At 54.2% G+C, this 27,869-nt stretch overlaps 11 protein-coding genes across 11 annotated transcripts; 6 read left to right on the top strand and 5 right to left on the bottom strand.

The window, feature by feature from the left end:
• Positions 1-676: 676 nt before the first annotated feature.
• On the top strand, positions 677-2,281 carry A1O7_08543 (uncharacterized protein; the record flags this gene model as incomplete). The annotated part of the gene is made up of 1 exon (XM_007762534.1): positions 677-2,281. The coding sequence occupies one exon, from the start codon at positions 677-679 to the stop codon at positions 2,279-2,281; it is 1,605 nt and encodes a 534-aa protein (XP_007760724.1).
• Positions 2,282-3,645: 1,364 nt separating this feature from the next.
• Positions 3,646-4,830, top strand: A1O7_08541 (uncharacterized protein; the record flags this gene model as incomplete). Its single annotated transcript, XM_007762533.1, has 2 exons — positions 3,646-3,724; positions 3,836-4,830. The coding sequence occupies 2 exons, from the start codon at positions 3,646-3,648 to the stop codon at positions 4,828-4,830; spliced, it is 1,074 nt and encodes a 357-aa protein (XP_007760723.1).
• Positions 4,831-5,430: 600 nt separating this feature from the next.
• A1O7_08540 (murein transglycosylase) lies at positions 5,431-6,633 on the bottom strand (the record flags this gene model as incomplete). Its single annotated transcript, XM_007762532.1, has 1 exon — positions 5,431-6,633. One exon carries the CDS (start codon positions 6,631-6,633, stop codon positions 5,431-5,433), a length of 1,203 nt encoding a protein of 400 aa, XP_007760722.1.
• Positions 6,634-8,944: 2,311 nt separating this feature from the next.
• A1O7_08539 (uncharacterized protein) lies at positions 8,945-10,375 on the bottom strand (the record flags this gene model as incomplete). Its single annotated transcript, XM_007762531.1, has 1 exon — positions 8,945-10,375. The coding sequence occupies one exon, from the start codon at positions 10,373-10,375 to the stop codon at positions 8,945-8,947; it is 1,431 nt and encodes a 476-aa protein (XP_007760721.1).
• A 380-nt stretch (positions 10,376-10,755) lies between these two features.
• A1O7_08538 (uncharacterized protein) lies at positions 10,756-11,607 on the top strand (the record flags this gene model as incomplete). The annotated part of the gene is made up of 1 exon (XM_007762530.1): positions 10,756-11,607. One exon carries the CDS (start codon positions 10,756-10,758, stop codon positions 11,605-11,607), a length of 852 nt encoding a protein of 283 aa, XP_007760720.1.
• Positions 11,608-13,190: 1,583 nt separating this feature from the next.
• On the top strand, positions 13,191-14,903 carry A1O7_08537 (uncharacterized protein; the record flags this gene model as incomplete). The annotated part of the gene is made up of 4 exons (XM_007762529.1): positions 13,191-13,490; positions 13,546-14,230; positions 14,291-14,745; positions 14,811-14,903. The coding sequence occupies 4 exons, from the start codon at positions 13,191-13,193 to the stop codon at positions 14,901-14,903; spliced, it is 1,533 nt and encodes a 510-aa protein (XP_007760719.1).
• An 828-nt stretch (positions 14,904-15,731) lies between these two features.
• A1O7_08536 (uncharacterized protein) lies at positions 15,732-17,549 on the top strand (the record flags this gene model as incomplete). Its single annotated transcript, XM_007762528.1, has 10 exons — positions 15,732-15,752; positions 15,802-15,844; positions 15,893-15,972; positions 16,034-16,224; positions 16,268-16,437; positions 16,487-16,715; positions 16,768-16,854; positions 16,904-16,965; positions 17,019-17,285; positions 17,368-17,549. The coding sequence occupies 10 exons, from the start codon at positions 15,732-15,734 to the stop codon at positions 17,547-17,549; spliced, it is 1,332 nt and encodes a 443-aa protein (XP_007760718.1).
• A 1,226-nt stretch (positions 17,550-18,775) lies between these two features.
• Positions 18,776-20,740, bottom strand: A1O7_08535 (uncharacterized protein; the record flags this gene model as incomplete). The annotated part of the gene is made up of 2 exons (XM_007762527.1): positions 18,776-20,160; positions 20,221-20,740. 2 exons carry the CDS (start codon positions 20,738-20,740, stop codon positions 18,776-18,778), a joined length of 1,905 nt encoding a protein of 634 aa, XP_007760717.1.
• Positions 20,741-22,097: 1,357 nt separating this feature from the next.
• On the bottom strand, positions 22,098-23,225 carry A1O7_08534 (uncharacterized protein; the record flags this gene model as incomplete). The annotated part of the gene is made up of 1 exon (XM_007762526.1): positions 22,098-23,225. The coding sequence occupies one exon, from the start codon at positions 23,223-23,225 to the stop codon at positions 22,098-22,100; it is 1,128 nt and encodes a 375-aa protein (XP_007760716.1).
• A 968-nt stretch (positions 23,226-24,193) lies between these two features.
• A1O7_08533 (uncharacterized protein) lies at positions 24,194-24,848 on the top strand (the record flags this gene model as incomplete). The annotated part of the gene is made up of 2 exons (XM_007762525.1): positions 24,194-24,355; positions 24,435-24,848. The coding sequence occupies 2 exons, from the start codon at positions 24,194-24,196 to the stop codon at positions 24,846-24,848; spliced, it is 576 nt and encodes a 191-aa protein (XP_007760715.1).
• Positions 24,849-25,083: 235 nt separating this feature from the next.
• Positions 25,084-26,683, bottom strand: A1O7_08532 (uncharacterized protein; the record flags this gene model as incomplete). Its single annotated transcript, XM_007762524.1, has 2 exons — positions 25,084-26,112; positions 26,165-26,683. 2 exons carry the CDS (start codon positions 26,681-26,683, stop codon positions 25,084-25,086), a joined length of 1,548 nt encoding a protein of 515 aa, XP_007760714.1.
• Positions 26,684-27,869: the final 1,186 nt, after the last annotated feature.

Genomic DNA, 27,869 nt, shown 5'->3' with positions numbered 1-27,869 from the left:
GCGATTAGTCCTATTGTACGGAGTATGCTCGGTGACGTCAACCGCGAGCGTTGAGCCACATGTCACATGATGACACTGGGCCTGATATGGCTAGTTGGGAAGGTGTCAAGCACTGTGACGCTCTCTCTCCTCTCTCCTCTCTCTCTTTCTCTCTCGACAGCAATGCAGATAGACACCTTGAGGCATTTGCAGCCCTTGCAGTCATCAAGTCTGTCGTCTGATCTCCTCATACCACTGGTTGGCATCCGTCCTGTTACACCACCCGTCTTTTCGGGTCCACAAACGTGAAGCCGGCACCTGCAATTCGGAAGAGTCTGGGGTACAATAGCTTCGTTGCCGGCCATGCGCTCCTTACCCAGAATTCTGAAAGCTTCACTTGGAGAGTTCAGCCATGTTAACTTTTAGGTCTAACTGCACAATTCCTCTTACAACTGTAGCCTACGTCGATCCACCAAATGCTCGGGGAACTCTCGATATCGTTTGGAGCTGCTTAACCGTACTTCTTCTCTGTACCTGGAACATACTGCATCTAAATGTAGCTCCGCAGCTACATCCCTCGGAGAAATGGACAACCGAATGGTGGTTATGCCAGGTTGCTCGCGTATTCCATAAGCTGAGATGGATGGTGGTTGCTTTTCTAGCTCCAGAATGTCCCTTTGGAAAAGCAGTCTTGGACATGCTCTCTGCTAGGCACTCCGTCAGACAGCTGCGAGAACGTGCTCAGACTGATCATGTAAGGTGGACGATCACGCATGCGTACTTTGCCAATATGGGAGCGTTTGTGGTTGAGTTCGGCCCGGAGTTACAGCCGGATCGAACGTACCATAACGAGACGAGCAAGGGAACCCAAACAGATCGTGACGCTGCTTCCACTCACGAAACCGGCTACCCACAAGACTCACCCAATGAGCTTACACGGTCTTCGGGCTCGGATCGAGACTCTAGACATCGTCAGCCTGACATAAGGGGGCCCAATCAGTCTACCACGAATCATCAAGACCATGGAAGCGGGCCGCCCAAAGATTCTACAGATAACGGCTCACCCGGCTCGGTGGCCGTGGTGGACACAAGTGTTGACGAAGATATGCTCCATCTCGGCTCAGAAGGCAGCTCAGAAGCAAACATTCACTTGCCTACCCCTGCCCATCGCGAACACAGCACTTTGTCAGCCAGGGGAGCCTGGTGCTCACCAGAGCCCTTAGTCGACTGCTTCCGGAAACCGCTTCGACGTATCCCCCGCCGCTACGGAAAGGAGATATGGGAGAGCGGCGCTATTCATCACGAGTTAGCCAGGCAGGCTCTATCCGCACTGAGGGATGTTAATGGTGCTTCCATACGCCTACGAGCACGTCAACGAAACATTATTGCTCTTCAAGGTAAACTATGGGTACTTGACGCCGCCCAGCTTCGCTTAGCGCGAGAACGAGGCCTCATTGGCAAGTTACCAGATATCCATGAGCAGTTGCTAGAGGAAGGGAACAGAAGCGATACCCTGCTCAAGCTTATCACGATTTGGCAAGTCGGTTGGATGGCGATCCAGCTTCTTGTGCGACTCTACAGGCGCCTGGCAACCTCTCAGCTCGAGATCTTGACGTTCGCCTTCGCGGTCTGTTCCTTACTCACCTACTCCTTGTTCTGGAACAAGCCGCAGGACATTCAGACAAGAGTGTCCATTCAAGCAGCCAGACAACCATGTGCCGAGGATCTGCTTGAGCTCGCCGTGGTAGGACCTTCGACCTTCTTCCACTATCGTACTGGCTATTGCATACCGAATAATGCCGTACATCGAATAAGGGGCACAATCCCTGGGGATCCACGAAGTAACCCGGACTCAGAGCAGATCACCACAAATGTTGAGAAGGCTGATGAAATTGACTCCTGGACGAGAGTCACTTTCATAGTATCCTCTGCCATTGGCTCTGTCTTGTTCGGCAGCTTACATTTCATAGCGTGGAAGTTTGCGTTTCCTTCACCGACGGAACAATTGCTTTGGAGAATCTCAACTGCGGTGACAACTGGCCTGCCACTCGCAGGAGTTGCTGCTAATGCAATCTACGTCTTCTTTCACAAGCGGCATCGGATAACCTTTGAGAGGAACAGGCAAACATCAGCATACCAAACGCTCTATTTGAAAAGGTTGTCTTGGCTCTTGTGGATATTGGCCACCCCTTATTTCGTCGCAAGACTCTTTATCCTCGTCGAGGTCTTCCGTTCGCTGTCCTACCTCCCGCCCGCTGCGTTTCGGACAACCTGGTCAGCATCAGTACCTCATGTTGGATAATAGCGTTCGGAACACCAGTACCATACCTCTATTCGGAATTTTGAGGCAGCGACCCATCTCGATCACACGGCTGAGCGATCAAGCAGATGTAGGTACCTACAGTAGCTATCTCAGGCACACCAGTAGCAGTACACAGTATATATAGTTACGTCTCAATAAGCCCGCAGCTTTATCCTCTGGCCCTTTTGGCCTCCCACCGAAAAACTTGAATTCAAGTCATGCCAACCAAAGAAGCAAAAAGCCAAAAAACAATCAACAGCCAGGATTCCCAAGTGGTCACCCACCTTAGTACTAACTGACCGGCATGTGGCTTAAGTACGGCTGAGCGAACGGGAAGCCCTGTTTTCCACATCCTATGGTCGATTGCGTGAGAAAATGTGCTATCAGAATCTCTACCATTATACAAACGCTAAATTCGCAGGAAGAGCTCAATAAGCTCAGTCAAGACTTGCTCGTGGGGTCTACTGTTCGATAAGAAGCGAAGGCCATGAACATGACAGATGCACACGGGACAGTACAGGACGGAGTTTAGTGACTAACATTTCTTTCTAGGTCCGAGTTTGGTGGTCTCAGCCGCACAACGACTGATTCTTCGAAGCAGAGGAGCGAGACTAGTCGACGATCTACACCCTCATCTGCGGGCTGAGCTGCGCATCACTCTCAATATACTGGCTCTCGGCTTCCAAGCCGTCGCGCGACACTGCGACTTTTTTCAACAGGATGCTCACACTCCTCGGTCAGATCCGCTTGCCTCGAAGGTGGCCTTGGAATTGGCGCATCGACGTTGGGATGCCCACAGATTTGGTAGCGGACTCTCGGGAGAAAACTGCCGTGTTGCGCTGTGCTGTATCGCAGGACGGCAATCCCTTCGCAGGGTGCGTCTTTACCCTGGATGCCGCTCCACTGCCAGGAAGCCCATGTGTAGTTGGGGTAAAGTCGTTGCACGTGTTTATTTTGGTAGGATAATGGCATTGTATGCGTTTGACTACGTTCCGAGGCGAGGTCGACCTCAGGTACCAACGTTCGGGAGCATGGAAGGTACAAATTCCCTTTCTACAAAATGTATGCCAGCCATCGTGGCTCAATGCTGCCGACGTCGTCGGCTCTGTACTGCTCGTAAAGACGAGTGTAGGTCAGAAAGTTGTGAGCCATCGGCGTGTTCTGTGAGTCTCACTTCGATTTCACCGGAGAATTACTTAGTCAGGCCCCCCCCCCTTTCTACGTCCCCGCCCCTCTTGGCATCTCCACGCAACTCCCAGCATTGAATCCCGTCACTTCGTCAAAACCCCCTAATCCGGGGAGGCTGGCCATCAGGCCAACATAGTCGAACACGGAGGCTTGAGAGTTCATGAACTCAACTGACAATGTCAACTCAGCCGGAGACCAAAGCCGACGCCGAAGCGCTCGTCCCTCTTTTCAAGCTGGAGAGAGTGCTCAACCAAGGTGAGACACGACCGAGACGAAGCATGCCTCTCAGTCGAAACAGTCTTATATCATCTCATCCTCGTTCGTCGGGTAACTGATTTGGCCTCCGTTCTGACCTCCACCCACCAGATCAGAATGGCAGGCGAATCTCTCTCCTGGGCAACATCGCCGACAAACCCGCGCTCATCACGCTCGAGCGCGCCGCTCTCCCAACGGACCCGCACCTCGTCACTCTGCTGTTAGAGTCTCTGGGGGAAGTGACCAACCTCGGCGCCAACGACATCTATAGATGGTATATGGCCAGTCGGGCGTCAAGGACAGATATGGCGGACACGACACGTACAATTACAAGCAAGGATGCGGCCGACCTCGACAAGAGAAGCATCCCCGACGTGAAACTCAACCTCATCTACCCCTGCACCCAGGCGCACATCAAGAAATACTCAGCCCAACGCATCCGCATGGTAACCGAGACGCCGGAAATCTACGCGCAGCACATCCGTCCGTACATGGCGCGCCAGCGCGCCCCGCCCCGCCTCGACTGGATCTTCAACATCCTCGACGGGCGCACGGAGCAAGACGACATCGTCGCGCGTGTCGACTGGGATAACCCGTCCAACACGGGGTTCCTCCTCCTCCCGGATCTGAACTGGGACCGGAGCGCCATCGAGGGCATGCACCTCCTGGCGCTGGTGCAGCGGCGCGATATCTGGTCCCTGCGGGACCTGCGGAAGAAGCACGTCCCCTGGCTGAAGGAGATGAGGCGGCAGATTGTGGGAGCCGCGGCGAAAGCAGTGGCGGCGGAAACACAACCACCAGACGTGGCGCCACTCGACGAGGACCAACTGAAATGCTACATCCACTACCAGCCGACGTACTACCACTTCCACGTCCACGTCGTGCACGCGATGCTCGAGGCCGGGACGACGCAGAGCGTCGGCAAGGCGTTTGGGCTGGGCAACGTGATTGCGCAGCTGGAGAGCATGGCGGGCGGGGACGAGGCCGGGATGCATGACGTGGATGTGCATTATTTCGTGGGCGAGGAGAGCGAGCTTTGGGGACGGTGTTTCGGGCGGTTGAAAAGGGGGGAGGCGGTGGATTTGAATGTGCAGGCGCAGGCATAATAGAGTAGGTACACTGGGATGTGGACGCGTGAATGCGACTTAGAGTGCTTGATTCCTCGGGCTATGCTTATAAGTATGCATATGCGTACTCGTGTATGCGGGGGTTAGTAGTGTCCATCCATACTCCGTACATATTTAGAATGCAGGTGTGGATAGACTGGAAAGTTAGTGCCCGTGATAAATGCATCCACATAAATTGATCTATACATATATGCATGCAGTATACCTACGTGTGGATGTATGTCTGCACATAGAATGGAAGACCGTACCGCACGAATCAAGCGACACTGGCGCGTAATGGAGTGCTGAAGGTTAGTATATACATGAGAAGAGAAATCAAGTCAAAAAGTCAAGCTCCTGTACTGTACTGTGCTGCGTACTGTACGTCAAGTCAAGTCAAGTCAAGCCAGGACGGGGCAGCCATACTTTCGCAACAGCTGCGGCCGCCACCCAAATCCGAGTCCAAATCCCAGTCCAATTCCAGTAAGCTCACCTTATCTCATTCTCAGAGATGTCTATACCCAAGCCGGCGCTGCGTACTGCGGGGTTTCCTCCCACAGATATCAACACCTAAGTTCTTTGCTAACCCAAGTAATCAACTTAGGCAGGACTGAGCGTGAACTCGTCGTCTTCGATATAGCACACGAATCTCGTCGGCTTGCCGATTCGGCCGGTGACCGTGCTGGTGAAGGAGACGGGAGCCGTGGTGCTCGATCCTGGCGCTGGAACTGGCGTAGGAAGAGGAATGGGCGGCACGTCGGTGGCGCTGTCAGTCTCCTCTGGTTGTGATGCTGTGGGCGCGACGGTGGCGGTGACGGTGGTTGTGGAGCTTGATTCCACAGTGGTGGTGGCGGAGTCAGAGTCAGCAGTTGTTGTTGGGACCGGTGATGGCAAGTCGTCGGTAGGGGAGACAACTGCGGAAGGCCTGGCTGGCGAGGCGGTGATGTCAACGCTGGCAGACGACGAGGTGGCACTGGCGGAAGAAGTATCAGTGGATGGTGCTGCGCTCGTGGCACTAGCGGAAGCTGAAACAGATGGTTGAGGACCGGAGGAAGATCCGCCGATCAAGGCCGGGCCTGGGATACTGTAGTCGGTGAGGGTAGGGTAGTAGATGCTGAGGAGGATACCGGGGTCTTGAGCGGTGTAGAGCTCAGTGCCCTTGGTGCCGCTGCTCAAGCTGTCCGTGCCAGAACCAGAGACCTCCAGGTTGATACATTGCGGGTAGTTCTGGGCACCACCGGCGTCGAATGCGGAATGAAGGGCAATGATCTCGTGACGAAGGACATATCTCCCAGGAGCGATGCTGGAGGGGATGGTTACGGTCCAGGAGTTGTTGTTCGCGATCAAATCATCTGACGCCCAATTCCCGGGCGCGGGATTACCATTGTTCAGGCCAGCCTCGTCGATCTTGTTGAAGAGCAGCTGGGTCTTGTCGACGTTGGTACAATCGTCGCCACAGGCTGCAAGGTAATCAATTACCGGACCGTGATGTGATTCCGGCCACTCAGTCCATTGAAGCTCAATAGAATCTCCCGCAGCGACGCTGACGTACGAGCCGCCGGGAGTGGCTCCCCTGTGGCAGATGATATCAGGGGAAGTGTAGTCGCTGACGAAGCCGCGGTCGGAGACTTGGGGCATGCTCCACCCGGCCACAACTGGAGGAGGGTTCGAGTACTGGAAGGAGGGGTCGTATCCTGATTGCCAGGCGCCGTTGGCCACGATACCGGACACGATGCCATGGGCTGAGACGCTAGAAAGGAGGGCGAGAGTGCCAAAAGTGGCAGTGAGTTTGGAAAACGACATGTCGGGCGGCTAGTAGATCAAAGTGATCGGAAGCTGTTGCAAGTCGGTTGTGAAAGCGAGGGGCTTGACTGACTGGCCTCAATCAATGAGGGCTGTAGAAACGAATGTGGTAGTGGCAATGAATGGAACGGTCACAAGTGACCTGAAGAATGAAAGACCGGCTTTGAAAAACTGCTTTTGAGGAAGACCTGAGCTCTGAGGAGAGAAGAGAAAGAAACGGTCCATGTTGAGACGGACAGACCTAGATATATGCTGCCTCTGGCTTACCACTCTATCTTAGACACCATATCTTGGAGCGGAGTATAATTTCAGTCCCGACTGGGTCACCGTGGCTGGCCCGTTTCATGTCGAGAGGCCAAGAGATAATGACCACGCATGTGATATGGCACGCAGAGCACGAATAGGAGAATATGGGTATCTCCTTGCAGGAAATAGTGAGATGGTGGCTTGGTACCGGCATAACATGCGGGGGAGGCAAGGAACAGCTGGAAAAAGCTGTCGGTAGCGCAGGGGCCTGGATCGCAAACGTTAGATCTGTGGTCAGCGGATCGATCATAGCGCCATCAGGCTGTGGGTAAAGACTTCTTCTTGACTGTTTCATGTTGAACGTGGCGAGCAGGGGTGCGAATGGAAGATCTTGGCTTGCGCGGTCAAAGCCCTGTCATATTGTGCGACTGCAGCCGAGATGGTTTACATCTCAATTCGTGTCATGCAACTCCAGTTCCAAGATGCTAGCAGCGGGATGTTGGGTTGTACGAGAAAATAAGTGGTGCCTAATATGAAAAGGATAACGTTGTTGAGGCCATTCAATTCACTTTCAGTTCAGTTCAGATTGGAGTTGACCTGCCAAGAGCTTGAGAAATGGCTGAAACGACAAGCTTGCCGCCATTCCGGCGTCAATGGTCCACCGTGTCCACCTTCGCATGCTTCCGTCCTGGCGAATGAAAAACCGGCAGGGACCCTGGATATTCTTGTGCTGGTGCTGGCGGAAGTCGTACTCGTAAGCCAGAGTCGCGGCGAGGCGAGGGCCTCCCTTGCCGAGTGCCCCGGCAGGATTCATTCCATTGTCTCAGAGTCGAGCAGAGAGTACTTTATCTTGAGTGCAGGGCGAGATTCTTGAATGAGGTACAGCGAGTGGGGTGTGAGCGACTGCTGATGGTCCCTCTTATCCCTCGATAGAGCACTCTAAGGATGGATCTCATGCCTCCAATCCTCAAGTTCCGATAGCACTATATTGACTTCTTTCTGGGCACAGGTCCATCATTCCTGATCATCAATTATGTCGGGCAAGTACCTCACTAAAGGTGAGTGCCACAATTACACTCAAGCAAGCATATGTCGTGCGTACAACCGCGAATCAAATTAGTGCCATTAATCCATCGTATCAACTGCTGTATATCGGAAAGCGCCACGGCAGCCCACAGCACGACTCGACATCCTATCCCTGCTTTATAGCCTTCGGGAGCCTCGGCGTCGTATCCTCGTCGAGAAGATTCGGGCAACGCTCTAACAAAGTCAGCGAGCTCATCACTCGCGCCGAGGGGCTTGCTCAACTGACAGTGACTGCCGCGCCGCAGGACTTCGACGGCCTCGCGTCCACCATAGCCACTGCGATAGTCGCGAACCAGACCGCTGTCGACGCCATCAAAGCTGCGAGAGTGAAAGATTCCATCCCTCCGAACAACGCCCCTGCACGAGCAGCCTCAGAGTCGAACCCTTTTCGGTCTATACCTCAATGTCCAAGAGTAAGCAGAATCTGCAAGCGAAAGGCGAAGACTGCCCACTTGACTTGAACGGTCCTTGCATGCCGTGCCTTCTTCAATTCCTGCCTGGTGGCCCGGTGCCGGTGATTGGAAAACGCTGTGCCAGAATCGGAATACGCATGCGCCTAATCAGGCCCATTAGCGGATCTCGATCGATGTGCCGAATGTCCCTGCTCAAACCTGAAACATTGGTCCATTGATCTCCTAATGAAGGACGGAGACTATTAGTGGCGAACTCTCAGAGTGGATGGCAATGTCCACAATGAGCTGCTCATCCGATTCAAAGAGTCTGCTCTCCTGCCACCAGTAAGCTCTTGGAACATGCGCTAGCAGAAGCCGTGCGATTGCTCAGGCGGGATGCAATCTGCAACTTGATCGATGGTTGTCCCGGGACAATACCCCAAACTTCCAGGATACCGCCAGCACCAGCAAAGCCGATACTGGGAATTTGCCGACATCGATGGTAGTCAATTTCACCCGGACAAGCACACCGGCTCTTGAGCCAATCGAAGGGTCTTCTGGCAACCAGGGCATGAGGTCGACCATCATCACACCATGACTCTCCGCAACCCACTAGTACCTCCCAGCACCCTTCTTCCGGTGATAGCACACCTTCCCTTCCCGCTCTCCCAGCTTCCTTCACGACTCTTTCGCTCCGTCTTGGATGCGTCATGCGGCTTTTCCTCTTCATCAGCCTCGCCGTCATCATCTTCCCACTCACTCATCTTCTCTCCCCTCATGAAAGCTTCTTGCCGTTCGTGTGTTCCTTCGATCCACTGAAAGATGCACTTGTAGTCGAACACATAGCCAGTCTGACACGCAGCCGCGGTCGAGATGGGATGAAGACAGATGGGACAAAGGTCGCTAGATGACGGTGGAGGAACGGTGAAGATAGGAAGATATGTGATACTGGATGTCGGCGGAGCCCGTTTCGTTCCTGTATTGGCGGATTTGCCCTGGGCGGCTCGCTGATACACATTGAGCTTTTTGGCGAGCTCCATGCCGGAAACGACCGGAGGCGGTAACTCCAGCCCTTCTGCAGCCTTTCTGCTCAATTGTCGCGAAAAGTCGCTGGCATGCCACCACTCCAAGAATTTCAACGCGAAAATACTTGTGGGTAAAAGGATCCTCAGGCTGGACAACAACCGCGGGTACATCGTCCGTGGGTTCAAAAGTCCACTCAATCCTTGTCCAGGTCGTCCAGCAATGGAGGTGGCAGCTTTGTCCGCGGCGTCTCTGGCCGCGTCGATGGCCTGGTAGTCTGCTGCTCCCATCCTTCGCATCCTCGTGCCAGCCAACCAGAGAAACGGGCTGGAGAATTTTGTGCCATCAAACAGGTATGCGAGGCTGAAGGCTAATATGCTGAAGTAATAGGCCGCGTTTAGGCTTGGATAAACGTTCCGCAAGAACCACTTGTAATACCACATGATCCGCTGCTTAATGGTCGCATTAGGTGGTAGGGCATCGCGATCCAAGTACCGCCGCCCTTCAACACCTCCAAGTCCTCCGCCGCCCATCAGCAGGCCCGCACTGGGCGCAATATGTATATCATAGCTTTCATCAAGTTTCCTCTTGATGTATGGGATTCCCACCAGAACTGCAAGGTTCTTCCAGATGTCCGCACCCCTCAGCTTGAGGCGCTCCCTTACCTCCGCCGGCACGGCAAGTTGCGTCCTTTTGACCTCGCCGCCTCTTACACTTAACACTCTCTCCCTCTTCAGTCCATAGAAGTTCTCGGTGAAACTGCCGCCGAAGGTTTGCAGGTAGTACTTCTCGACGACGAGGGACAAGAGGCCATACACCTCATCGTAGTTGTTCAAGATACGCAGTAAGTAACGCGGCCACCGGTGTGTCGCGACTGCCAGGAGATAACGCAGTGTCGGCGGGAGGAGGGCCGCAAGTTGTTGCTCGGAGAGCAGTTCGAATAGTGACGGTTTGCGGTCGTCGACGGGCGACTGAAGGGCGTTGAGGTATTCCATGATTCCGATGAGAGGCCTAGCCGAATGATGACTCTATACTATCGCAACATGGTTGGAATGGGACCACGAAGATGTTCCCCGTTTGATTGATGAGCGGGATGACAAGGCCGTGCATGTCGCGGGAAACGAAGCGAGATGAGCCGAGGCTGGATTACCAACGCGAACGCGGCACGACAAGCACAGCCACGTGACAATGCGACGAGGCTGAACGACGTCATAGCTTCTTGAAGCTGGCTCGCTGGCTGCCACCAAATGCGGAGTTGACGCGGCGCAGATAAACCGCTCACTACCGCTCGACCGGTGGTATATTATTTGCTGCTGTTGCTGCTGCCGCCGCTGTGTTCCCCATTGATCGCGTCCGACTCGATATCACAGCAAGGATGAAGGCACAAACCTCCTTGATAAGTACGGCGCTGAGAAGCAGATGGACTTGCGTGGCGTGTCGACAGCGGCAGCAGCAGCTGGTGCAATCCCGCAAGCTCTCGACCTCGATTTTTCAGCGTGATCCTCTGCCACAAGACAGCCGCGATAAGCGACTGCGGGAGTCTGTAGTCGGAAGCATCAGGCCACTGCATACCTCCAGGCCCCTTGGCCACGAAGCAGACGAGCAACGCCAAGCGGTGCCATTAGGCGACTTCTACACCGATCTTCTGGCAAACCCCACTCCCGCGAGTAACAAGTCCCAAGGGGAAAAGGAGACGAGCCTTCCTACCTTCGTCCAGTCAGGAGACAAAACAAAAGAAGAGAGGGCTAAAATGCTCTTTGGCTCGATCGAGGGCTCAGGGTACGAGCGGCACACTTATGACAAACCAGATAATACGTGGAGGACGATCAATGGTGTGCCCGTACCACCCAGGCCTGCTGAACCGGACAACTGCTGCATGAGCGGCTGCGTACACTGTGTTTGGGACGACTATCGGGACGACATCGAGTCTTGGGCTTCTCGAGTTGCAGAGGCACAGGCGAAATCGCCCAAGAAGCGCTCGCATCCAAGCGCTCCCAAGATCGAGATGTCCAGGCCAGAGGTAGACCACGCCTCGGGCAGTATGGACGACGACGGTGGCGGGAGCGAGGCTCTGTGGACCACACCTTCGAGCTCCGCCGATGAGGACGACGTTCTCTTCCAAGGCATTCCTGTCGGTATTCGGCACTTTATGGCCACGGAGAAGAGGATCAGAGAGCGTAGACGTGCAAAGAGGGAGAAAGGTGCATCGGCGGATGATTACGAGTGATTTTTAGGCAGCATGAAGCGGACAATGTGTAGCGATTGACCTGATGTCGAATATTTCTAGACGATATGAGCTCCTGTTTATGCCTGCGGTCCGACAGACCATGGCACTTCATAATTGTTATTGTCTCTGTTGGAATCGTCCTCTGCATTTTCGAAAGTGTTCCTCAGACTGAAGCATGTGCAGTCCCTTGCCAGGACGAGTTTAGCGTCGCCTGGACGGTTCGCGACTCCTGGGATCGCGTTTCACTCCTTCTCACTCCCGCTACATTCGAGTAGAGCAGGTGACACTCACGACGGGCTCCAACAGTTGCAGATGGCGCCGCAAGGAGGTTTGTCGAACCATGGTTGTGCGTTAATTCGCCACCCGGAGTGGCGCCTGTTGGCGCGTTGGGATCATGGTTACAGGTGCTTACAACAAGGCATCAAGAGTGCTCTGTGTCTCTTGTTTCAATCGAGCATGGTGCTGGCTTGGCGACCCCATGATCAGACTCGGCGACTTTCGGACAGAGTTCAAGACAACGATCGACTCAGAGGCCTTGCGGCGCGGAGGTAGAAGTTTGTTGCACTGGATGTACAGTTTGCACGATGGGAGAGCTGCCCGGGTATCGAAGTCAAGCCCACTGGAGTCTGTCACATCAGGCAGGACTGAAACGAATCAAGGGCCCTGCTGGACCTAAATCAACATCTACTCCGTACGTGGCTGGCGTATGACATACCCTCCGTGGAGCTAGACTCCTGCTTGCAAGCCTGACCATGAAATCTTCAGCCGCAATGGGCGACTTTTTCAATCTGGTCCGTTGTTCGGCATTCCGCTCATCGGACATTTCAGGTTATGGTGGCGTCAGGACCATAGAACTTGACGGATAATCTGCAGGCCTTTTTCAACGGGCAGGGAAACAGAAGAGAAATACCATGCCCCGGCCCACGTCTGGCCACGTCTCCTGCTCATGCGTCCTCCCTTCGTGGCAGCCGCCTGCGCTTCATCCATCGAGACATACAAAGTCTCTATAAGGCTGTCTGTTGTGGATTGAGGCAGATATGGGTGTTGCGCAGGGCACTCTTCTCGCCACGGTAAGCGCAATCAAGTTGCCGCTGTGTGATACTTTTTCGAGCAGCTCATAGGGATGTCAGGGCTGAACCCAACAGAACCTGGGATAACAGGATCTCCGAGAATTACTTTGCAAGCGAGTACTTCATCACATGGTAGGGTTTATTGAACAGCCTGATCTGCCGAATATCAGAGCACCTAACGGCCGGGGAGGGCTCCCGCAGGGCTCGGATAAGCTCACAGACAGATCAAAACTGACACCATCCGCCACACCTGAGATCTTCTCGGCAAATGCTTGCCGTGAAGACCTGTGTTTATGGTCCTCTTGAGACACCGTCTTTTCCCCGCAACCTCAGCTATGGCAAAGGTGGAGGCTGGCCTGTGTACTGATTCGTCCTAGTCAAGTAACCAGTAATGAGCAATGTGTCCAGCTGGACACGCTTGCGGATGGTACGAAATATAAAACATGGAGTGGCTTCTTTGCCTGGATTTCGAATGTTCGCCTTTGCTAACAAGCTGAAGGCGACTGTTAGAGGATGGCACAGAGTGCATGGACCTGGCCGACAATAGTTGGAGGGCTACTGCTTTGCTCAGGGCTTGTGTACATTATCTACCAGAGGTTCGCGGCTGGCTTGGGATCGATTCCTGGACCATTCGTCGCCTCTTTTACTGATCTCTGGCGCTTGCTCGCCGTCTATGATGGCAGGTTCGAGCTCACTTTACAGGCGCTGCATGACCGACATGGGGACTTGGTGCGCATCGGGCCCAATTGCATCAGCGTGGGAGATCCGGCGGAGGTCAGGCAGATCTATGGTATCTCAAGGCTGTTTCAGAAGGTGAGGCTCCAGAATGTTGCCCCTTTGTTGGGCGTATCATAACCAGGAATTTCAGTCGGAGTGGTATCGAGTGGCCCAACCTCTCGTCAACGGCAAGCGGGTCGCGTCGCTGTTCATGATGACAGATGAAGACCAACACAAGGCCGCAAAGAGACCCATTGCTCATGCCTACGCTATGACGAGCTTACTCGACTACGAACCCTTCGTGGACAGCACCTCACGAGTACTCGTCGAGCAACTGTCGAAGCAATATGCCGATACCGGCAGAGTCTGCGATTTTGGCGAGTGGCTTCAATGGTATGCCTTCGACGTCATTGGCGAAATGACCTTCAGCAACCGATTCGGGTTCCTTGAGCAACGCAGAGACGTCGGCAACATCATTGAGACGCTCACCAAGTCTGGAGCTTACACCGCAATTGTGGGTCAAATGCCCTGGCTGGATCTTTGCCTGGGCAAGAACAGGTTCTGGGGGGAGGCGCTTGAAAGGGGCAAGATGGAGACTTCGAGGTTTGTCCTGAATTTCGTGAAGCCCCGCGTTGAAGAAGCGGACAGGCTTCGTCTGCAGGGAGGTGAGAAAGCGCCACTCGATTTCAAGGATCGAACAGACTTTACGGCCAAGTTCATCTCGGCTTTCGACAAGTACCATGGATCAATCCCGCAGTCACAGTTGTTGGGATGGTCGCTGAGCAACATCAACGCGGGATCCGACACCACTGCGATAACGCTCCGTGCAATCTTTCGTGGGTGCTTCGTTGAACGGGCCAGCAGATCGTGCATCATCACTGACCTTCTGTGCGTAGACTTCCTCCTCCTCAACCCATCCACAATGTCAAAATTAAAGGTCGAACTCGACCACGCTAATCTCTCGCCGCTCCCCCAATGGCACGAAACCAGCCACCTACCCTACCTGGGCGCCGTCATCAAGGAAGCCCTCCGCCTGCACACGCCCGTCGGCCTGCTTCTCGAACGCGTCGTTCCACAGGGCGGCGTGACGTTGTGTGGCCACTTCTTCCCTGAAGGCACCGTCGTGGGCTGCAACCCTGCCGTCATCCACAAGGACAAACGAGTCTACGGACGGCGGTACTCGGTCGAGGAATATCACCCAGAGCGGTGGTTGGAGGCGGATGAAGAAGAGAAAGGCGAGATGGACCGATGTTTCATGGCATTTGGAAGCGGCAAAAGGACGTGCATCGGGAAGAATATAAGCCTATTGGAGGTCCATAAGTTGGTGCCACTGCTGCTGAAGATGTTCAAGGTGAGTCGATCGTTTTGCGACCTGTCTCGGTATAGCGCCTGCTAACTGATGTGCCTTTTCTCCAGCTCAAACTTGTGGATCCCAACAAGAAACTACACATCTGGAATACATTTTTTGTGCATCAGAAGGGGCTAGAGGTTTATATCGAGAGCGCATGACCAGCCGCATACAGCTGTAAAGCTTGTTCGTACCCAGCAAGCATGAGCGCGAGGAGATTCGTCCGCACCCACCATTCTCTAGCTGTGGCGGATGAATACCGGCGTTACGAGATGGCGTGGACTCTCCCTCGGGACCGGGCTTTGAAGTTCGCGTACTGCAATGTGCCGAGGACGGTGGCTTCTCTACGACGACGATGGGCCAAGATCTTGCTTGTAAACGACTGTCAGCCGCCGTTCGTGCGTATATAGCCTTTCCATACGCATACGAACAGACGTTGCCATGTTGCTCGGATTCAAAGCAGAGCCAGTATGACAGAGTCCGAACACGACCAGAACGGCGCCGAAGTAATGGAGATGTGGTCATCTTACAGTACATAGCCATGCGGTCCGGCTGGAACATTGTCAAGGAATGGAAATGTGCCCTCAAGGCATATCTGAAAGCCCTAGAGGGGATTATGGCATTCCGATTTAGTCCGCTGCCCGGGCGACGTTGAGACCGAGGTGGCACCTTCCGCTCTTGATCTGATAATTCAACGATACCCGTGCGGTTCACTCGTCAATGATGAGCGGCAAGGTCGATGATGCCGGAAGCCGACCACGGCGTTCCGACTGACGACAAGAAGCACCGTTCCCCACATTCAGCGGCGACAATCTTCCCGAAACTCTCTCTCCTCCCCCCATGTGGAGAATTAGCTCACTAGGGCACTCGGCCGTGACGGCCATCAAGAAATGATATAGCACTGCTGTTTTGCGTCGTGTCATGATACGCAGGCTACTTATATCCTAGTCAGGACTTTCGACAGGACGAAACACAGCATATTGAAAACAATGACAACAGATCCCGATGCTGTACGTATATTCCGTGATGTCTCAAAACGAGCAAGCTGACCTTGTCCAGAACCAACAGCCCTTCAAGGTTGTAGTGGTGGGAGCTGGCCTGGGTAGGGGTCGTTCTAATTGCGCTGCACCAAGACGCTGATAACTCGCAGGTGGGCTTGCTGCCGCGATCTCGTGTCTACGCGGAGGATGTGAAGTGACGATCCTGGAACAAGCACCCGCAATATCACCTGTAGGTTGGACACAACAGTGCGGGTTTTGTCCCCTCCCATGCCTGATAGCTATCCCTTCAGATAGGTGCCGGCATACAGATACCACCGAACGCAGCACGCGTGATACAGCATTTCGGCCTCGAGCAGAAGATCCGAGACGCTGGGGCTATCCAAGTCAACGCGAACCATCTCAAGCGATATAAAGATGGCAAGATTCTGTGCAGCAGGTTAGGCGGAGAGAAGTGGATTCGAGATTTCAATGGTCCGTGGTAGTAAGTCAACCCTCCTGCTTTTATACACAGCTGAGACGGACAGCGTGATCCATCGAGCCGATTATCATGGCGTGATGCTGGATGAGGCAGTCCGACTGGGAGCCCAACTTCGACTGAACGCCAAGGTCGTCGACATTACCTCTTCTGGCACGCCACAAGTCGTGCTTGAAGGAGGAGAAGTTGTCCCCGCAGATGTGATAGTAGGGGCGGACGGTATGTTTCGCGGTATGTAACGAGCTCCACGTGTACTGAATCACTTTAGGTCTTTGGTCCGCAACCAGAGACATTGTCCTAGGACAGCCTTCGCCACCGGTCCCCACGGGAGACCTGGCGTATCGAGGGACCTTCTCCAGAGCACAACTAGAGGCTTTCCAGGATCCGAGTATCGACGAGCTCATCAAGTCAGGCTGCACCTATAATTGGATCGGTCCGGATCGGCACAGCGTGTTCTACCCCTTAAAGAACAGCACTGTATTTAACCTGGTCTTAATGTCAGTTTCATTGCCGTGCCTCTCAAGATGACTCACTGACATGGCACCGCAGCCGGCCCGATGACCTGCCCGAAGGCTCTCGAACCGCAGCCGGCGACGTTGACGACATGAGAATGACATACGAGGGTTGGGACCCGGTGTCCGTCCATTCTCTCTCAAGCTTTCACGATGTGCTGATCGCAACCTAGGCTCACAAAGATCATATCATGCCACACCACCGTGTTGAAGTGGAAGTTGTGCCACCATGAAGGTAGGCAACCGCTAGATCTTCTCATCATATGCTTAATCTTAGCGATACCCTAGAGCTCCGCACGTGGGTCAAAGACAACATCGTGCTCATAGGCGACGCCTCACACCCGAGTCTCCCATACCAAGCGCAAGGCGCCGCAATGGCGGTTGAGGACGGCCTTGTCCTCGGGCTCCTGCTCGCTCGTCTTCAAAGCACCACCACCGAGAGGTTGCCGGACAAGCGCACCTCCTACATCAATTCGATCCTCCTCCTTTTCGAGTCCCTGCGGAAGAAGCGCACCACTACGAACGTCAAAGGCGCGATAGCCAATCGATATATGTGTAAGTTTGGCCTGAGAAAGTGTTACCTAACCGGAGACGCAAGACGCAAGACGCGCTGACATGGGACACTTTTGTACTGTAGTCCACATGCACGATTCGCCGGAACAAGAGGCGCGTGACAGAGAACTAGCGGAGGCAGACTGGGAGAAGCCGTCGAGGTGGATCTGGGCGGATATCGGATACCAGAGGAAGATGTTGGGGTTTGACTCTGTAGCTGATACGAATAGGGCGTTTGAGGTGTGGCTTGAGGAGGAGGGGAAATAGTTGAGGTGAAGAACAGGGGAGGGAACGATGCGCGCCGTTGTCGATTCATGGGCCGATTCCACCTGCGTCCCTGACTGCTAACTGTGTTGAATCTGATCCAGCTGTCTTGTAGCTCACCCTTGTTCATTGCGCGGTATGGGGTGTAAAGGGATGCAGCCTCGTCCGTCACGTGGCAGGCTCTGCTCTTCTACTGAGGCTGTGTTCGTTCTAAAACACGACCGCTGCAGTCACCTACAGTACCTGGGTGGCAGTCCGGTGCAATGCAAGGAGGTGGTCAGACGCCATACCATGCCATGCCATGCCATGCCATGCCATGATTTAGTCCATAAATAGCCCGTGGTCCGTGAGTGAAGAACGGAGAGAAGGGAAAGTAAGAGAAGACGGGGGCCGCGGAGAAGGTATGTTTGATTGCCATGATGATTAACCTTTGGCTACACATGCCATCCACTCAGCCACTCGGCATGCCGTGTAACCGTGATGGGTTGTCCGATTGCGGTGCTCCTCGCCCAAGGATATGTGCGGTGCGGTGCGGTGTGGTGCCGTGCGCATGGTAGAGCCATAGCTATGGCGGCCACCGTTGTCGGCGTGCATTGTAGTCCATGTATGGTGGGCGGCTAAGCTAGGAAAGTATTGGCTGCTCAAGTGCTCGAGTTCGGCACTGGGCGTCTGAGACCGAGAGCGCCTGAGAGCCCGAGACACGAAAACGTGGCGTCTGCCGCCTGCTTCACTAGTTCTCAGGCTTGAACCTCAATTGAATGCGCTGTCCTTGAGCGTGACACATTCATCCTCGCGGTTGGGGCTGTAAATCGACAAGTTCGATTATTGTTGTTGTGAGGTGCTAAGAATTCCCAGCCATTCCTGTGCCACTGCTACTTACTGCTACTGTACACTGCGTGCGACCGCTATCCGATCCATCCTGAAGGTAGACAATCTGTTCGGTAGTTGCCGTTCCTGATTCCGGCTCCCTGATCCCAGGGGGTATCCATATCCCTATCCCTATCCATATCCATATCCATTCATGCATGGCGGTGCGATGATCCCCATCCGTGCCAACTTTTCGACTTCCTGACCAAGGAAATATGAGATGTCAAGCGTAAGCTGCAAAATCAAATAAATATCAATCCTCCACCAACGCCTCCGCCAATAGTACCGGACACGAAAGAAATAATGAAAGAACTGTCATAGTGGCGCAGTGCGCTTGTGTCGAGGTCTTGCCTGCAACGGATTCATCGCGACCTCCAGAACGAGAGAAAATACTCCGCTGAACTCGGCAAGTGAGGGCTTGCAAAGGCAAGCATGCAGACATCGGTGATGCAGCCGAGAACAAAGACGCGTAGTAAGACGTTCGGGATGAACATGCTGACCATATGCCCCGATACCATCAGGCTCGCGAATTTGAACAAAGAAGCGGGTGCTGGAGGGGCAGGTGGGACGTTGACGATGTTTGTGGTCTCGCTGTAGACAGAAAACGTCGGCGAGGGCATGCCATGGGAGGACAAACCGGGGGAGGGCATTCCAGGCGAGAGAGGCCCTCTGAGTTGAAGACCCGGCGACAAGAGTTTCGGGGATGCTTCGCCACGGAGAGATTTGTTCCGTGGAAGGACGGAGATCCTGAATTCGGGAAGCACTTCGTTGACGAGTGGACTACGCGGGATACCTTGCGTAGCCCATGTCTCTTGCATATTGAGCGAGAGTGATCTGTTGCGCGCCGTGAAGGACTCCTTTCGCAGCACTGTATTCATGGTCGTCTTGACCGCAGACAACTCGGTCTGCAAGGACGTGCTTGATCCACAGACATCAGTCTTGAGGCTTTGGATTTGTCGTTGTAGGTCTCGGATCTCGTCCATGGCGTGGTTGAACCGCTTTTGCCATACGAGGTCCGGGGTCTGCGCATACGCTGGAGGTGGCGTCGGGTGCTGACCAAGCTGTGTGAGGTAATTCCTCCTCTGGATTGTTGACGTCGGGGTGCTGCCCACTACACGAGACGGCATGGTTGGATAGCTCAGGTTCGAAAAGGTCAGGTCCGTGACCATAGGGCTGCCCCAGCTCGCCGTGCTGCTGCTAACAGGTGTGAATTCGTCGTCCTCAAATCGCCAAGGAATGTTCTCGAAAGTACTCTTGAGGGACTTGATAAGTTGTTCATTGGGACAGATTCCCGTGTCAAGAGTCAGCTTGGTGGCCCGTGGAGTTTGAGGTGGAGTATCGTCCTTTGTCCGCAAGCGTTCGAGGGCGGTTTTGACCAATGGAAGCAAGTGAGTCAACCCCCATTTGCCAATCGAATCAATCCAGACGAGGAATTTGCTGAAGTGGTCATCTTTGCTGAGATCAAATTTGCAGAGAGGAGCCATGCAATATGCCTGACCATGGTCGATCCAGTGCATGTTCAAGACGGCGAAAGTGTTATCGATGGAGCAAGAGAAAGCCACCGGCAGTTCAGGCATCATCTGTCCTTTCCAGGCTTGGGCGTACAGCATCTGGAGCGCCCGAACACACCAGGCGCCGCCGATAGCACATTGGTTGTTCGCCGCCTCCAGGCCATGTTCTTTGCCGCCCCACGCGCGTTCGAATACAAGGAAGGGACAATAGAGAGCGGCACCAGGCGAGATGTAACCTACACCTCTGTTAGCATCCGGAACTAGTAGGACCAAGCGCCGGATCGGCTGGTACCCACCTGTATCGAAGTGGACAACAGTCCCAGTGCATACCAGCCAGGAAGGCAAGACCCCAAGCTCTTCATTGGCAAACGCCGAGGTGGAGAAGCCACAGCCCAGACCACTGCGCGGGACACTCAACTCGTACAATGGGCTCATTTGGTTGAGAGCACGCTCGGGTAAAGCCTCACGGCTGAAAGATGGTACCATGCACCGAGCAAGGCGATGCTCGTCCTCGATTGGCGGTAGCAGATTCGGTGGAAACAGAGGTGACGGCCCAAACCCGCGGCCCTTGTCGACTTGGTCGTGGAATTGCTTTTTCTGAAGATCGTATTTGGCAGTGTTCGATATTTCAGTCTCTATCATTGCGAGGAGGACGGCTGGCAGCTTCTCTTTCGGCGGAGTATCCACAACTCTGATGCGATGAGCACCAAGAACGTGTTGGCGGAAGGTCTTCCATGGCAGATGACTGCCGTCGTATGAAGAAGGAGGCAGATCGCCGTTGCTTGAGACAGCACTGATACCGCTGGTGGCTGACATGGTTGTGTTCGATCGACAGGCGACGGGACTGAAATGTATTGTAGAGTGTAAAGGAAGTGAAAAGGACACAACTCCACCAAGAGGTGAAGTCCGTTACAAACGACGATGGGTCAGCAAGACATTAGAGTGATGGCATATACCGACGTGTCTAGGTAGAGGCAAAGAACGAGGTCAACAGCACGGTAGTACAGCAACAGGAGAGGACGTCTTTTACTTCGAGGGGGAAGAAATAGACTTTTAGGATCGTTTGCAACCACCTCGAATGTGAATAGGTCCATGGCTTGCATGCAGGCAAGCGCGCGCGGGTGAATACTGTCCGTCCAAAGAATCTGAAACTGGCACACCTCTCTCGTCCCGAGCTGGCAAGGGGCCGGCATAGACGGAGGGAGGCTGGTCAACACTTGTCGCGTCTGTCAGGGATTGTTAAGCGCTAGAAAGCATAATCCAGCACTGAGGTAGTTGAGCTCAAGTCGAATTCAATGCCCTTGACGTGAGACCGCTGGCCGTCATAGAGGTGGTGAGGGTCAGGTGAGAAGGAGCTGCAATTAGCAATTACAGCGTGCAGGCGGAAGGGCCATGCAGAGGTCCGAATGGGGAAAGCCCGTCGAATGCTGCCCGATATCATTGGGGCGAGCCAGCAATCTTTGTTCAGTCAGTAAAGAAGGCGATGAAGGGGAGGTGAACCCGAAACAAGACGGGCGCTTGGAGGTGGTGTTGATAGGGCTTGAAAGCGGTTGCAGTTCAGGTCGCAGAGCCACGGCGCTAATCTGCTCAACCAATCAAGCGCCGGCGCAGGAGGTGGCATGCGCTATCACATTCTTGTGTAACGATGATATGCATGTTGCGAGCAAGAACAGCAGCTTCAACGTGGACGAGTCGAAATGGCTTAGGATCATGGAGATAAGGTATGTTCTGCTAGATTGCCTTTGTGCTAAGTTTGGCTTCCCGAGTCAAGGTACAGCAAGGCGGTGTAGTGTGAAGTGAGTCCGACCTGACTCGAGCACATGAGGAACCAGTCAAAGACCTCAATATGACGCCTTCCCCATGTCCTTGTACCACGCTCCTTTCACCTGCCAGGGTGACATGTCATGACACATTCCCCAGCTTCCACCCCAGCCTCGCTAAGCAGGCCCGACACAGCCGGCTGCATCCAGCACGCGCCGTCCCTTTCTACCCCCTACATGTCGCAATCGCAGCTTCCACCAACCACACCGGATGCGAGAATGATCACGAAGAGCACGAAGAATCCACAATAAGAATAGTCGTCAAGTCATTACTCTCTATAGGTCTCCTTCATTATGTACAAAATTATCAGCCACTCGCAACTCCGGTCAATATGCAGCTGTCCGTTTTCGACTCAAAGTGGCCACGCCCATCGAGGCAAACTCTCGGCTATTACACTCTTGATGATACTCCTCCTTGTCTTGGGGACGACGCCAAAATTGGCGAGTTCGGTTGGGTCGTATGAAACGCCGTTCTTGGCCATGGTGTCCTTGCAAAGCTGTACGCGTCTGTCAAAATGGCCCAACAGGTCGCTGATCCACTGAAGCCTGCAGTTCTCGGCCCACACAAAGATGCTGCCGATGCGCGCCGCCATGGCCTCGACCTCTTGTTCGTCGTCGAGTCGGTATGTCCTGATGACGCCGACGGCATGAGGTAGGCAGCCCTCGGAGTTGTGTGTGTTAAGGCAGGCGGTTTTGCCGTTGATGGCGAGGGAGAATGACTGCGCCGCTTTGCTCAAATTCCACAGAAAGTTCATGTCATGGTAGGCCTTCATCGGCTCTTGCGCCGCTCCGGCAAAGACCATCAGTGCGTTGTTGCACGTTGCTGCAGAACCGGCGCATGCATTCCGAGCCGCCAGCATGGAATCGTCAAGAGCTTCTATGATAAAGAACGGCCAGTACACATCTGGCACCGGCTGGGAAAGCTTGTGGAGGTCACACGGTTCGCCTCGGTTGTTGGAAATGATGCCGTGTTGTAGCTCCAATTGATGGCTGTTGAATGCTCCACTCGAGTAGCCTAAGGTGATGGTAGGCTTGGGAGTTGGCAATTGCATCTTCCATCCTTCCTCGACCTCATAATCGGGGACGTCGTCTGGAATGCCGTCCCGGTGGAACAGGGCATCCGTTCTGCACTTCATCATCTTGTGGTCCTTGGCCACAGCCACCAGGAGTGGTAGTAGGAGGCTTGTCATTTCTTTGCTGCTGATGGTCCTTCTACTTCTGACCTGCTGCGCGAACCTGGTGGCTTCTGGGCTAGATCGGCGGGTATCGCTGTATGGCATTCCGAGGGCGAAAGCTAAACGGCTCCATCTCTCATCGTCCATCTGTTGGTCTTCGACGATGATATGATGTGGCTCGAGAGTGGTCGCCCGGTAGTCCATCGAACCGAATGATGTTCTCCTCTCCGACTTCTGACTCCTAGTCGAGGACGACAGCCTCCGCGGTTGACTACGCGCAGTGACGGAATTGCTTTTCCGAATCATGTTGTGTGATAGGAGGACGTGACGAGCCGGTAAGCTTTGGGGCGTGGATCGAGAAGTTGGTTGCAGTTAAGTTCTTGTCCGCGGGCTTCAGGTTGACTTCAGTGGCCGGCCGCGAGAGTGTTTCTGTGTCTTATACTATGAGGCCGACCCAACGGGCATGACATATCCTATTGCCGCCCAGCACCCTGGTAAAACGCCCATGGGTGGCCCTTCCCAGGCCTTCGAGCACTTCAGGCATAGGTACTGTACACAATATTGGAAATAGCCGCCGACAGGGCAGGCCGCAGATTGGCTGCATCGACCAGCAGTCCGCCGACCAATTGTGGTCCTCTGTACGGAGTAGACCATGGCGTTTGTGAGGCTGACTGCTGGATGTCGGGCATCACTGCAGGGGGAAATAGCTATGATTGCGGAATCGGAAGTCCTCACCTTTCCGGGTAGAGTGAACGAGCCGCCTTGGCAGTGTTCTTTATTTGGCTCGGGGCGGTCCTCTGCTAATCATTCGGTGAGCGGGTCAAGGCCGAGGCGCCTAAATTAGCTTGCGGCTCCATCAATGGTAAGCACCTTAACCCCGCAAAGACTCACGTCACCCACGCGCTACTGTGTACCTCGTACCTCACCAATCCACCAAGTGGGCGCCAGGATCTAGACCTCATGCTGACATAACACAGCACGATCTTCCACCACGAGGTGACCACTTCCTGTCCTCCATTCATGCGTCCACCAGTAATGCTTACTGGTAGCTCAGATTACATTATGCAATACGCAAGGCAGCGAGCTGGAGGGAGTCCATAAAACAACCATCACTCGCTCTATGGCGGCGAGCCTTCTCCGCTCACATGAAGCTCGCAAGCTTCTCAATTCTTCAATCGTTGCGAGCACCATACCACTACCGCCGCCAACTGAACTTCTCCGTCAGCTTGTACAGGTACAGTTCGACCAGAAGATCCGCGGTATCGACACCCGCCATGGCACAGAACAAGAATGATACGGACACTCGCATCGCGCCTGCAGCACAAAAGCCACCCGCAATTTCACATATCCTCGAGACTTGCCTCATGGTCAAAGATATCGCAGCTTCAACAGACTTTTACAAGACCGTGTTTGGGATTGATCCATTTATGAACAATGTCTGTTGGCCACCTCTGCCTCGTACTGCATGTGTATCCTCTTTAACCACCGCTGCTTACATAAAGGTTTCATGTCCAGGCTCGCATGTCCGGCTTCGCCCTGTCCCAGACGACGTTGCTCCTTTTCCAACTCGGCGCCACTGCGCTTGATAGCGAAATGCCGGCTAATCGCGGCACGATCCCAGGCCATGGCCCTTCACAGGATATCCTCAACCTGGTCCTGTCGGGCTCGGGCTCGGACTCGGATACTGGCATTTCAAATTCACACCCGTCCTCGAATCGGAATGACATTCCAGGACGATTGAACCAGCATTTTTGCTTGGCCGTTACCGCGCCCGAGGACGTGCAGGTTTGGGAGAAGTGGCTCGAGGAGAAAAAGGTGCAGATTCTCGGAAAGGTCAACTGGCCTAGGGGTGGGAAGAGCGTGTACTTTAGCGATTTGGATGGGAATGTCGGCGAGATAGCAAGTCGGGGGATATGGGAACATTATTAGGCTGGCCGCGCCTGATGTAATCAACTGACAAGACCAATGGTGGCCGCCCAAGCTTGCACCTTGGGTATCGAGACAAGAAGGGCAAGTAGCATGTTGGTTGGCTCCTTCCTCCAGAAAACCTCAAAAAAGAAAACTCTTCATTCGATCACACGCCCCTCGTTGCTTGGATACCGCCTCAATTCAGCGTCCCAATACGGGCACATCCTTCCGCCACTGGCATCGGTTAGGCAAAGACCTAGTATGTGGCTAAACCTAGTCCCAAGTCGTCTATCCAACGACCGGATGGGTCCAGGTCATCGAAGAACAGCGGGTTTTGACTCATGAGCAGCGTGTCGGCGTGCTCAGTACTGATGACTGATGGGTCCAACACGGGTTGAGAGTGAAGTCTGTGGACTGAATTCTCGACCTCATGGTCCGATCGCGTCTCACTCAAATCTGGTTGGCCGAAACATGACGATAGCGAAGGAGGGGCATTTGAGATCTGACCACTTGCAGTCCGTTCCAAAAGCCAGTAGTGTTTGCAGAGTTCTGGACCAAAGTCGTCAAAGAATGGCGCGAAGTCTGTCGTCGATCCTTGACTCGGTACATCCCTGAGGAGCGGACGCTGCAAGGTAAGCTTGTTGATTTCGACCAAGACAGCCAGGGCACCTTCCGCGGAGCCCCATCTCTTCATCATCTCCGTCAGAGAGGAGCGGATTATGGAGAACGACTCTCTCGAACTCTCAGCAAGAGTTCTGTATCTTAACGCAGGCATCTGAGCGAGCCCCGCTGCAAAGGCATAGAAGGAGAAGACCGGTCCACAGTGACAGAGTTCGCCCCGATTCAGGAAATCTTCAAAGATACCCACCACGAAGGAGGACGCAATGAACGACGCTCTGAGAGTTCTGTCGTTTTGTTCAGGTGAGTGTCGAGCCAAGATGAACAGAGTCACGAAATAGGGCACCAGAAGCTGTCTGGCCTCGAAGCTGTACGGGTTGAGCTTTCTTGATGATCGATGGAAGAGACGGAAATTGGGTGGCAAGTCCTTAACCCAGCGATAGAGGCCGTTTTCGAGATTTGTCCGCTTGGTCGCCGTCACGGTCTTCCGGCGGATGTTCTCCGTAAGATCTCCCAAGAGGCGGATGATCACCGAGAATGCCACAAACAAGCGTGCTTTGTTGTCAGGAGTTGGAAAATCATGGACTGTGGGTGGTACGACGTCGCTGTCGTCCAGATTGATTGTTCTCGGCCTCCCTGTCCCCACCGAGATAATGTCGTCTCGTGCCTGTTTACTCACGTCTTAGCAGTGGATCGAAGGAAGTGGAGGGCACACTAACAACTATGGCCCACCACAGCCTGCGCCGAAGGGCCCTGTCTTTCGCCGCAACAGGAGGCTCCTTGTGCAGCCCAGTCTGGTATGCCAGTCCAGCCGAGATTCGGACCCAAAACCCACTGGTACTTGTGGAGATGCGCTCGGGACCCGTAGGGTTGTACCACTGGAGCAGGGTGACGGCAATGATGGAAATGAGCGGATCTCTTTCATGGCCTAGGATGAATAATAGCCTTGCCTTCCGATAGAAATCCTCAGCCGACGAGGCCAAGAGGTCATTCGATGTCACACGGCTGCCAGCAAGGAGGAGGGCATTCAACAACAGCGGCGACGACCCATTGCTATCAAGGTCTTCAACCACTGCAGGCTCCAGGACGGGGACCCATGGAGAGCAATGTTCGAAGTAACAGTCGATCAGACTTGCCAGCACCGATCGTTGCGGCAAGTCAAACACCTTTTGGACTTGAAGCAGTCGCAAGTCCGTGTGGCTCAAGCCTGAAGAAGCAGGATTTTGCGCCTGGCCCATTTCTTCGCGAAATCTGACCTCTCCGGCTCCAATGTAGTCGCTCCTGCCAACATGGCTTTCCACGGTCGCGACATATACCGGCGACTGAGGAGCTGCTACTGACACTGGTTGCGTGTCGATTGGCACGCTACGCAGACTGAAGGGAAGCTGACCAAGGCTGTCAATCTCGGCAGCGTTGCTGAAAATCGGCGTGGATGCTTCGCCGCGCTGAGGTTCGTGCGGAGGAACCGGGGATTCCGCCTCACCTCGTGTTAAGGTCACAGAGTCAGGGTTCTGGGGGGTTGTTTGTGTTTCTGAATGGCCTGCCGACGTTGATAGATACCTCGGGCGCTTCCTCTGGTGAGGCTTGCAATGGTGGCCGCCCAGCTTGCAGTTGGTACATGACTCTCCACGGAGCTCTGCGTCAATGTCACATTTGATCTGGATCGGACAGTTGATGCATTAGCAAGTGAGCGTACCGAGCCCGACCTTTAGTGGAACATGAGCATGAGCATACCTTTCTGCGGTGGCACAAGTCACATGCCCGTCTTGTCCTACTCCATGCTGGCATCACTCCAGCGTTCGCCGATCGATAAGTCCAAAGTTCTTGAAACGCCGTGCCGTGGGCGCCGCCGAGCCGGTATTAATGATGGACCCATCCCCGCCTCCCTCCTCCCCCACCACCGCCGCATTCCCAGCCTTGCCGGTGTGGAAACCAGTTCTCCTCATTACGAGCAGAACCACAATACTTGAAATGGCTTGGATGCACGGTGCTGGTAAGACTGCAACCACTGGTCCTGGCCGAGGCTCCAAGGAGGAGTGTCCCGTCCTCGGCATACAACGGGTCAGGAAGTGGTTTGTCGAATATATCGGGGTTGATGTGCAGTCCCAGCCAGGCGAATGATATATCCACGGGAAGGTATGTATAGCGGGGGCGCGTGAGGCTCGTCAACTCGCGTTTTTACGGGAATAAAGGAGACGGAACAGCCCGGTGGTGCTGAACACCTACGTAGGTAGTCATACAAGATAGGTTGTACACCTGCATGATAGCTCCTTGCACACCCGTCATACGTCCAATCTCAGCTGTTTGCTCCCAAACACGCGGAAATGTTATCATGGCAGGAATGGGCCGACGTCTTCCTTCCAGGACGCGTGACCTCCAATAATTACACGATCATTTGTCTCATCGAGGCAAGGGAGGGACAGC

This window comes from Cladophialophora yegresii (genome assembly GCF_000585515.1).
Source record: "Cladophialophora yegresii CBS 114405 chromosome Unknown aczIN-supercont1.6, whole genome shotgun sequence".
In the NCBI taxonomy this organism is placed as follows: Eukaryota; Fungi; Ascomycota; class Eurotiomycetes; order Chaetothyriales; family Herpotrichiellaceae; genus Cladophialophora; species Cladophialophora yegresii.
The sequence above is the reverse complement of the archived record's forward strand: the minus strand, read 5'-3'. Positions and strand labels throughout refer to the sequence as shown.